Raw genomic sequence first — 12,078 nt, 5'->3', positions numbered from 1 at the left:
TCCTCCTCTGTGCCCCTTTCCTCTCCCTCCTTCAGTTCCCCCCCCCATAACAACCTCCTCCCTGTAGTATGTATGATGCTGTAAGTCAAGATCAATATTGGAGTCTCAATCAGCTTAGAAAATGTAATAGAGTAAATGACAGTAAATGACAGGTTTTTGATTGTCCTAAGAACTCACCTTTACTCTGTGACCATAAACAATGCTGCATATTGTGTTAAATTCATTTGTGGTAATTTGTGCGCAGTTTCATTCTCACAGGTATCTTTGCCTCTTACATTGTCTATTTAATATAACTTGGTACTCACTAGACTAGACTTCCCTAAAGGGATGGGATTTTGTGTTTACCATAGGTGAGAGTTCTTTTATAAATATGCAGTGGCGTCGCCAAGGGGTGTCCTGGGGGGGGGGGCACATGCTCTCCCAAAAAATTGTGCCCCCAAGATGCGATTTATAGTGATAAAAAAATACTCAAACAAAAACTAAAATCTGCCGCAATTAAAAACAAATATCGGACAGACTAAGCCCGAAAATTCTTGAACATAACGTCACTTCATGTAGCAAAATATAGCACCAGATTGCATCTAAGGACCCTTAATTAATAAAAAAAATTATGAATAAATATATATCAGAAGATGACAACAGTATATTGCTACTGTATGGTCAGTCCTAGGGCAGTCAGCCACTTTCTACAATTTAGTAGAAATGAATGACTGTATAAAACAAAAAGGACAATTACCAACTTATTGATCAAGTACAATGATGAGGTAGGTTTTCCTCACAGGGAAAACAAATAAATTACATGAAGGAGAAATTCTTTAGATTCAAATCGGCCATACACATTACACCAATACCAATATAGCTAGGGTGGAGAGTTTAAGTTAGTTAATATATATTCCAATCAAAGAGTAATGCCCGCAGTATGTAAATATGCCAGACACTTATTTTTTAGCTTGGTTGAGGTCAGTTCCCTGTGGACCTTATCAGTAGAAGAATAGACAGGTTTATGACTTTGTTTTTTTCTGGGCTTCTTAGTAAAAGGTACAGTGAGGTATAGTTTATTCCATGGAGTTGGGCTCTATGGGTAATGTAGAATCTGATAAAATCAGCATGGGTCTAGGTCAAAGGTCATGGTAATCTGTTCTACAGCTAACTTGCCTTGTAATTGAAAGAGACTTTTCAGTGGATAATGACATATTCTGACAGAATCAAGATGGTGTTGTATGGTGATGATGGTTGGTAATGGTGGTGGTGGTGATGATAGGACTGTGGTAGTGATGGTGATAGTGATGTTGGTGATGTTGGTGATAGTGATAATGGTGTTAGTGGTGGCGATGATGGTAGTGGTGATGATGGTGGTAGTGGTGGTAGTGGTGATGTTTTTTGTGATGGGGGTGGTGGTGATGGTAGCAGATGATTTTGGCTAGTGGTGGTGTTGATAATAGTGATGGTGATGAATGCCGATGGATGGTGATGATGGTGAGGTGATGGTGGTAGTGCGAAGATGATGGTAGAGATGGAGATGATGATGATGTGATGGTGGTGGTGATTGTAGCAAAGTATATATTTGTCTCAAATGTTTGTAAATGGTTCATGTTTTCTGCAGTTCGAAATTGATCGATACAAGAGGACCATGGTCCAAACAGGCTTGCAAATCACATTCAAATTCTTTGTAGAGCTCTGTCGTTTCCAAGATATTTAGAATAGGTATGTATAATTGTCGTACAGTGCATGACATTTTTCGAAAGTGAACTTGAAGCAAACAGGTGTGATGTCATATAGTAGTACAGTAGATTGGTGTTAATTTGACCTGTCAACTTCTGAAATGTATTAGACAGGAGGAGCTGAATCCAGACATCACTGTTCATGTTTAAATGATACATTCCTCTTTATACAGCTCTATAGGAACATTCAATTAATTGACCTCACAATGTTTCTTATTGTTAACCAGGGCATAACTTGTGAAACATGATTTCTTTGATCTCCATAATTACATTGATCAATGTAATGAACTGCATGTTTAACTATGTCCATTAAAGTTACCTTGTTACAGCTTGAATTCCTGGAAGTATAGAAGAGAAACTTCATTAAGTGTGCCATAGTAGTTTGCACAGTCAAAGAAATTGTTGCCTCTACAATATACCCACCGTAACAAACTACTGTACATACTGTATATCTATCTATCCATCTGATTGGTTGACATGTGGCATAGCCAGTTTGGCGGTAACCTACGGAGGAAACTACTCTTCTACTCCCTCTGATGTCGTCTTTCTCTCAGCTTGATACCTTGTTAACCCGTACCCCATACTTGGTCTTGATCCCATACTTGGTCTTTATGGGGTCCTTCCAACCACATGTTGTCCTCTGGATAATCCCTCCGATGAATGGTTGGAATTTAACTATCCTCATAAATGCATACATGTTGTATCCTTTTGTTTAGTAGTTTACCTTAAACTACAGGTCTGTGAGAGTACTTTATTTAGTTCTATATAAAGCTTGGACTTCTTTTCTTGGGGAAGGGGGGGGGGGGAGAAAGGTTATTTGGTATTTACAGGGTGTTCCAAAGAAATGTGTTCATCCTCTTCACTCTCTCCCCCTCTCTCCATGTTGTCTTGTAAAGTTTAAAACTGGGAGGGCCTAAACTGGAAACCGATGTTTGTTTGGGTTGACTTTATATCATGTACTGTTTGTAATTTGTGTTCAAATTTAAATACAGTCACTGTACAGTATATACAGACAGTACATTATACAAATAGCTACCACCTGTGGAACATTCACCCGTGAGGGGAAATGTTCCAATTTTAAAAACTTGATTCGCTGTTTTGTCAGAACAGTGGCTTAGGAGGAATCGAAGATAAATGATACTAGAAAAACACACAGACATAACACAAATAAGAAAATGAAAGAAGGAAAATAACAAACAGGTAAAAGACATTGCCACCATGTGTCCAAAGTTTTTCGGGAATAGATATATCTTGTGACAGTTCAAGGTACTTTGAAGAGGTTTATCCTAGGAGGCCTTTTGTGTGGATATCTTGTGGAAAAAGATGTGTGTATTTAAAAGTAAAGGGGGGGGGGGTACCTGGGTGTAGACTCTCCATGCTTGTTTAATGTGACTTGGCATAACAGGTGGGGACATAAATACAGTTTAATGTATCTGTGTATATTAATATTAAAATGATGTTGTGGATCGTTAAAGGAATGAAGGAAGGAAGGAGAGAAAGGAGTTCAATGTAGGTGGTATGCCACCTCAAATTGTTTCAACTTGTTTTCCTTGAAACAGTACTGTACCAGATGTTATGTTATTAGAATTAAATTTTACACACAAATAAGGAATGAGATAAATATTTATTCACAAAGAGCTATTGGAAGCAGAAAGTGGTTGGGCAAGTGAAAAAAACAACATTGTTTATAGAAGAACAATTTTAACATTTTTGGTTTTAAAAATATTACTGTAGCAACATTCCATTTCCAACAGAACTTGATGCATTTTAAGTTTTTTGAGGTTTTTATAATTAATATACATCATTGCTACAGCATGAAAGGAGGAAATATCCTGAACTTTGCTGTTCATTTCCCAGCAAGTTTTCTTATTGATGTTGTGGGTGAAGTTATAATTTAGGAAAGAGAAGTTAAGACATCTTTTGAATAATTTGTCACAAGATAAGTAAAATAGCTATAAATTTGTGTAGAGGTCATTTATGCTACTGTCAAGAGATTTCTCTGTCAGTTGTTATCACCTATCATTATCTTTTGAAAATTTTATTAAAGGTTTCTCTGTGTTGAGTGTTTATAAATTCATTACATGTATTATAAATTAATAAATTCATTCACATTAATTAGGTAAGTAAACGTAGTCGTCCATTCCTCAGTCTTGTAGCTCATTAACTGCATAATGTTTGTTTTTTGCTCATTTGATATAATTTCATGATGATAGTGGAGCCATTGTATTTTATGTGAAGCAAAGTTGAGAGCCTGGAAAGGTGCTATTCAAAATCTGAAAGCTATATTATTCCCCCCAGAAGGTATATTGAACTCCTATTCCATCGTGAAAGATAAACTTTGCCCAAGCTCCTAATCAGAAATGCATTGTTAAGATTTTTGGAAACAATCCTCCCTATCCCTCTTTCCCTTGACCCACAGTATCCCTACTGCCTCTTCCCTTCCTCTTACATCTTTTTGATGCCTTCCTTTTCCCCACTCCTTCCCTCTTCCTTGTAACCCCTTCCTCTTTCGTTTCCCCCTTCTCCAATCTGGTAAACAAGCCATACAAGTGCCCATTCACAAATTGAAGCATTTTTATACTGAAACTTTTCCACACATTGTTTTGTTTACACCCTTGAAATATAAACCTACTACTTAACCACTAGCTCACAATGCCAATTATCCACCCCAAGCTGCCACATGCCAAACATCTACCACTAGCTTCCATGCCAAAACATCTCCATCATTAAAATTGTAGTGCAGCTAGCTACTTAAAAGTCAAACATAAATGCCTTAGAAGTTAACTTATCTAAACTCTCTACCCTTAATTCTCAGGAGATGAAAACAAAAAAAGGAATTAAAAATATATATCTATATATCTTTAGGGTGTGATAAGAACACAGGCTATATAATGATGGCCTCTGAAATTTATTTTGGCTGGAAAGAATTAACATTCCTATTACCCTATAGCATGTAAAGTATATATAAAGGGACCCATGGTCAAGCTTAACCTGATCTTGATTAAAAATAACTCTTGTGATCTGTTTGACAGTGATGGGTATTAGCTTACATTGGACCACATGGCCAACACATTCCATTACTAGTCATCAATTTCCCATCTCTCTTTGGTGGAGTTTATAAACCTAGTAGTCCCTGAAGCAACTACAGTATCAATCATACACGGTGTATAATATACACACATACACATATTGTACACATATAAGTGATAGAATAAAAGTGAAAGAATAAAACTGTTAAACAACTATGTTGCTGTTAGAGAAATGCTGGATCTACAGGGAGATGCAAAAATGATTTTATGTCATTTACGAGTGATTTGAAAGAAAAACAGCCAATATTTGGATTTTTTCGAAGCTTTCGAGCATAAAAAGCCCTTCTCCAGTGCATGCCGAAAGTGAACTATACTAAGTACTATTGGAATAGAAATGAAGTGGTCGACCAAAACAAATTAGACAAATTAAGATATTAATATTTTGAACGGCAAATAATAGGTTAGCAAAGCCTAGAACAGTGAAAAATTTCCATTCAGAACCAGGATTTGGTATTCATGCATATATTCCATTTTAAACCTGTTTTGAAAACATTGATTGTAATTTTTTCTAGTACCATTCTCTACAATTCTATTATTTTAACAAGCAAAATAACAATTTTAAATCCCGTAGTAAGTCCATTAATTTAAAGTCCACAAAAATGGAACAGGGAAGGATGAAAACATACAAAACATAGTTAACGATTGAAAAGTCATACACACGACCAACCGTTCTTGACCAAAGATTTGTTGAATGTAAAAGTTATCTGGATTTCAAAGTAAGTTGCTAAATAAAGAACTAGTTGACTATATATATATATATATATATATATATATATATTCCACCTGTCAAATTCTATAATTTTAAATAACATTGCTGTCATTCAATAATCTCCATTGTGTGTTAACCTACCTATAAACATTCCTACAGAGTAATGGATATATACCGAGAGAGACTTGGATAAAGTATTTCTAGCCTCGATGTGTAATTTGCAACAAGTGTTCAGTAATGTTGTGAATGTTCCCCGGTGTGTTTTCCTTTCCATTTGAAACTGTCCCGAGATAGAGACATGCCTGTCACTCCGTGAGACGTCTCTCTCTCTCGGTGTCTCGTGACATTTGACAAGTCTAATTCTATATTTATATGCTCCGAATCCTACTGTAAACAGTCTTTTACTTTTGCTGGCTTCTATTTACCATCCCTGTGACTGGTCTTATAGTTTTAATCCTGTCAGGGCAAAAGTACTAGCTCAGCATTATGAGTTAACTAGATCCTTGTTAAAGGAGATGTAATCCAGTTCTATGATCTATTGCTACATTGTATATATTTAAAGAGATGTCTGTGTGGTGAGTTTTAATTCCATTGCATTTATCTAGAAGGAGAATCTATATCCATTTAAGAGGCCTGTACAGTGTGTTTAAAGTCATGTCACGGGGCTGGGGGGGGGGGGGGGTAGGGGAGAGGAGGAGGAGGAGGATGTCATTTTGTCAATGTGTGATGTCATAGTGTCACTGTATGAAGTGAGATATTTTTCCTTCTCACAGACATGTACACACATATATGACAGTAGTTGACACAATTTAAAGGGAATGTACAGAATTGGAAAAGTATAAACAGTAAAAGAATTGGAAAGAGTCATGTCCAGTGAAAGGAAAACCAGTAATAGGAGCTAGTGTTCCTAATCTTACCAATTGTGTGACACTGGTGAACGATTGTTACAATCCAATGTCGGACATAAGAGCCGAATAAGCAATAGCCCCCTCTATTTGCTTTGCCAATCGCCCAGTGGCATTGATCCAGCATTTTTGAGTCGATTATATTTGACAAGACTTTTATAGTTGTTACATTTCCTCCTCCATCTGGTCAGTTTGTATCATCGTTTAGTTCTTTGAGTTAGCCTCCTCTGAGGGGAATTCAGAGGTAGGTGATATCACTGTTGGTCTGGAATGTTTGCCCAGAAGCATCTAATCTTCATCAAGCAGAAAGAAAAAAATAGTAATGATAGCTGACCTCCATACCACTTAAAAATGTGGCCAGATGAAATTATACCAAGAGATAAATAAAACGAAAAAAGAAAGTATTGAAAAATGCACAAGTTTCAGTTTGGAAAGTTGAGCAGTCTATATGTATTAGTGAAATTTTGATTTTTTTTTTTAAAATTTATTTATTTATTTTTTTTCCAAAACGAAATAAGCTTTCTTTTTCTAGCGCCCCAAAAAAGAGATGTGAAATATTTTAATTTATAGGTTTGCTGTTTAATTTATAACAAAAATGTTAAAGAAAGGAACTATAATTGAGAGAATAGTGTATTGTATTGTTAAATGTTTGAAGAATGCACTGTACACTGTCACATTACAAGTAACAACTACACAATTCCATAAAAGTAATTCATTTTAATAAAAAACGTTAGGCATCTGGTCGGAAGTGAATGACCAGCATGTAGGACAGGCTGTTTATGTTCAATCATGTACACAAGAGGTGGATAGGCTGAGGTGGGGGGGGGGGTTGGTTTATTCCTGAGAGTTTGAACAATAGAGGAACAGTACATGAATTTATCAGGAACAGTCCATGAATTTATCTCTTCAACTGGAATATTTTGTTTTTGATTTGTCAGAATTTTCTAGGTTGGGTTATGTTTTGGATAAGACACATCTGTAAAGTTAGAAAACAGGATCATTGTACTGTATCAACATTTAGCAGATGAAAATATTTTCTCCCAGAATCTGAAGAGATTGAAGTCACCAAGAAGACAATAAATTCAGATAGTTATAAATACCTTTTCATTGACAGACAGTTAGAGAGAGAGAGAAATAGAGAGTTGTGGTAAAACTGCAGGTTATATTACTTCCTAAAGGAGAGGCCATCTTTAATATCCATAGTACAACTGTTGCTGACCTATGACCTCATAAGATCTCATGTTCTTATATATGGCTTTGCATATTCGTCTGTCAGTAAGAGGAAGTGACATCATCATGAAATGTTAATAAAATAGTTGAACAAATCTGAACAATGTTTGTTTGAATTCACTGTCACCCAAATCCTTTGTGTATTTTTATTGTTTGAGTGAGCCCTCCCCTCCCTCCACAAAGTTAACCAAACCGCATTCAGTGACATAGACAGCCCCTCATCATCAGCAGGTGCTTAAAGACAGGAGACAGGATCATAGTTACTTGACATTTTATGAGTGGAGAGGTCAAAGGGCACAACAACAGTTGAATTTACTGTGAGCAGCTGAGAAAATTTGAGATGGAAAACAAACAGTATACATACAGTACATACAGTACAGTAGTTGATTTGTGGATCCCGGTGATGTCAACAATTTTGAACTCTGTAGTTTCTGTAAAATGCTGATTTAAGTTTGTTTATGTCTCTCCACAAGTTAAAAATTACGACCACAGAACTTAAGAAAATTTTTGTTAGAACATGTAGGACAACAGTTTTGTGTTGATAGACAAGGGCTGATGTCTTCCCTAATTCTTGTAGCCACATGGTCACAACTCCGGGTGAATAATTGATCTCAGTATCGCATCGCAAAAATGCTATGCACAATAATACAAAATCTGCCAAGATGCCTAGCAGTTTTTGTACTCAGAACCATGTAGTTATTTTATAATCTAAAGCAAAGGTCATAGCCTTCAAAAAGTGCTATGCAAAATTTTAACACTCAGTTATTCCTTGCGACTGACTTTCGCATGCCCTTTAGAGAGTCAAGACCATTTAGGCTGGATGCATGATCAGGATTATGTGCTGCATAGTGGTCAGTGTAAAATTAAGGGACAAGCTGGTTCATGTTCACGGGATCAATGATCGCATGAAAACTAGGAAGTCATTATAATTGGCAATATATTGATCGCTATAGTAGCCTAGCAATTTGTCTACGATTTGTTCATTGGATAGCATTTTCAACATCATCAAATTTACTGGGAATAGGGATGCTTCAAATTGGCTATATACAGTAGGTCACGTTCGTTTAACCTAAAATTGTCCAGTCAAATATTCTGCTCTTATAGGCTTTTGCTATAAATAAGAACTGAGAAATATTCCTGCAACACCTTCCAAGCTTTTTCCCATTTAAAAAAAATATATATAATTTCTGGTCAAGGGAAGGCAAAACTATGAAAACATTAATTTACAGGTCCACACTGTGTGGTGGAAACTTATAATTATGTGAATTATTAAAGGCAATGGTCAAACTTGATGAAATCATATCTGAGGTGGTTCACATTAAATATTCTCTTCATATAATCATATGTATCAATTATGGAATCACTAAGCCATTAGACTTTCTGGTTCAGTTCAGCTTCTTTCCATCATCACTTAAAAGCTTTGTGTGGTGATGACCTTTGACATGGACAGCTATATAGCAAAGGTCTTACAAAAATGTCCAGGGATTATTGTAGTATTCACCATCCTTGATTAACCAGGTCACCACACTTCTGTGATATTAGCCATGTACCACACCATAAAGTACTGAAAATGGCCTCACTATGCATGACCTGCTTTACAGACTCCAGGGTATCAGGGGGGAGGTGACATGGCCATCAGAGGTCACCCCTGCAGCTTAGTGTTTCCCCCCACGGGGCAGAGAAATATGAGAGAGATTTAAGAGCCGTAATCTCAAAGATGGGGAAAGGATCAGGATGGTAGTTGTCACCATGAGATAACTTCCTTTTGTCTGCAGGGACTTGAACTTCTTCCCAAAAAAGAAAATAAAGAACAGAATTTAAATTCAATTTATAACGTCATTGAACACAACAGATAGCAAAGTTTGCTAGTTTGCATCAGCTGTAGGGTACAGCTAAGGTATTATATACTTAATTATCAGTTAGCAAACTGTATATCGTAATTATAGACATCACTGTTGCTCAAAAATTGTAACCGAAATTAAGGAAGGTTGCATGTTAGTCTGAATTATTGTAATTGTAAATCATTAATAATTTAAATTCCAGTTCTATCCATACATGTGTATCATACTAGTTATGTCATCAACAACATGCCTTCTCCTCCTACCCTTCCCCTCCTTCTTTGCTCTTCCCTCTCCCTCTAACCACTTCCTCTGCCTCTCTCCTTACTCCTCCCTTCTCCCAAGTTATAGTATAGATATGTTAAATTTGAAAGGTTGCCCATGTAGCAAGCTAAAAGTTCAAAAGTTGAGGAATTGGGTTATGCGCATTTATTACCCTATGTGTACAAATACAGTACATACACCAAATATTGTTTGAAGCTCACATTCTGGAAGAATTTACAATCGATTTGTTTTCAATTTGTGCTAAGATAAATGTGTTTAGTATAAATACCTCGTTTCGAAAGAGATGTGTGTATTTTGCCTGTATACTTAGTAGGGTCTTCATGCCGTGCAAAGTCTATAGACTGTAGTCACAAGTGATCAATTCCCGGAAAATGGCGAGTTGTAACATATTCATGGATGGGTTATAAGTGGTTTATGGATGGATTGTAAGATTATAAGTGGAAATTGGCGAGTTGTAACATATTTATGGATGGATTACAAGTGGTTCGTCTGCCGTTCTGGTTAATACTGGCAGTCAAATATCGAGGGGTCACAAACAGAACCATATATGTTCTCTTATCACAGTGTGCATCATATAAACATACTATCGACTTTAAGTGAAACTTTCATCTCGGACAAAGTTTTGAAGCGATCCGATCTGCAGGAGACAGGTCTCGTCAAGCTGACAGCAGCGGCCGAATTTGATAACAATTAAGACATCATTTAGAAATGAGACTCTCGGTGGTTAGTGTTCATGTAGCTCTTTGTATATATGTATTGTACTGAACTGTCTGCTTCAGGTGGCAAGAAGAAGTAGGTTACCTGGAATGTCAAATATTTGAGCAAGACTTTCCATCTCTGCTAATCAAGCCAACCCTTCATCAGAGCCCGGAAAGATGGAGCCATTGGCTTGAGGGGGGTTTGAATTACTCCATAACTGGGTCAAATGCTCCCCCAAGACACCGTCCAGTCCTCCCCACAAGCTCATCCTCATCCATACTCTTAGTTGATCTGTAAAAAAGCCGAAATCCTCGGTTACTTTGTTCAGAAGTCTGACAAGTGTGTAACAATGACAGTTTTAAACACCAGTCCTCTGCCATCATCAACTTCCTATTTAACTCTAGGGCAGTTCTCAACTCTGATATGAATTACCCATGATGCCTTGCTCTCTTTGGTTCCTCGGGGATGTAATCCTCTATTTAATTTCTTATCGGTATTCGTCATCTTTTCTAGCTCTCTTTCTGTCTCCGTCTCTGAGTTCTAAAGATGATTCGTTTCGTAGGTGATTCCGTTTGCCTATGGGAAAATTTCACGCTCTTAATCTTCTCGATATAACTTCTCTCTCTATCTCTCTCTCTAGGTTACGACCTAGGTATTTTTTTTTTCCCTTTTGGAATGAACATTTTCACTCATCCGTGACTCTCTCTCTCCCTGTGAAAAGCTGGGTTAATTTAAACTTCCCATCTCTTCAGAGAAATTCTTTTTAGCTTGCCATATTTTCCAATATTTAATAAGCATCTACACGAAGGTGGAAGGGGGGGGGGGGTGGGGGTGGTAATGTGTTTGCAATTTTAATTGAAAGTTTAGAACTTGTCAACATTGTTGAAGTTTTTTGGGGGGGCCATTTGTGCTTAATATGTTGTAAATGGAATAATAATAGATATTAATACACACTGTGTCCTCGTTAATAATTATGTCTGTCATTTAGAATTACTTGATTATTGATGTTTCATTAATGTTGTGTCTCTTTTCTGTCTTCCTGTGCAGGATGCCCAAAATTATTTCTTCCCTAATGATGATGGTGTGAACCAGTTTGTGCAATGCATTACCTATCTACAGTGCTTTACGTCACAGCAACATGTTTGCTGGCGACCTGTCAATCAACGTTACAAGGTAAGAGACTTGAGTAAGCATAGAGATCAACTCAGTTTAGTCTGGTTCTCAAATAGGAAAACGCAATGGGGAGGGGGAGGATGGGAAAGGGATGGGGCGGAGGTGCTTTCTGACATTGCAAAGGCCATCGATTTTGTAGTTTGAACGTTGGCACACTCTGGATAAAAACCTCTAACTGTGATCTTCCTCTTGGGGAGGATAATCCTGACCGGCAACAGGGAGTGGGGAAGCGGGAATGGTGGGGTAGAGGGAGTGGGCGAGGGGAGTGGGGTAGAGGGAATTGGGTAGAGGGAATTCTGTTACTAATTAAAGCCTGCAGTTTTTGCATGGAAAAGAGTTATTAACGTTTTCACCCAAGGCCAGATATGTTGTGTGTAAGGTCTACCCTCTTCATGAATTTGTTCTGGATAGACGTCCCAGACAAAATCT

General features: G+C 37.1%; 1 protein-coding gene across 4 annotated transcripts in view; it reads left to right on the top strand.

Annotated features, from left to right (window-relative positions):
* The window catches only part of LOC139977014 (cell adhesion molecule-related/down-regulated by oncogenes-like), a 125,067-nt gene that overhangs the window by 93,764 nt on the left and 19,225 nt on the right, over nucleotides 1-12,078 (top strand). For all 4 annotated transcript variants that reach the window (XM_071985958.1, XM_071985957.1, XM_071985959.1 and 1 more), the window contains one exon: nucleotides 11,524-11,649. In XM_071985958.1, the coding sequence (XP_071842059.1) occupies nucleotides 11,577-11,649 (73 nt within the window). In that variant the 5' untranslated portion in view covers nucleotides 11,524-11,576. The remainder of the gene's footprint in view (nucleotides 1-11,523; nucleotides 11,650-12,078) is intronic.

This window comes from Apostichopus japonicus, chromosome 12 (assembly GCF_037975245.1).
Source record: "Apostichopus japonicus isolate 1M-3 chromosome 12, ASM3797524v1, whole genome shotgun sequence".
Taxonomy (NCBI): Eukaryota; Metazoa; Echinodermata; class Holothuroidea; order Aspidochirotida; family Stichopodidae; genus Apostichopus; species Apostichopus japonicus.
Note: the sequence above shows the minus strand (reverse complement) of the source record. Positions and strands in the feature narration are given on the sequence as shown.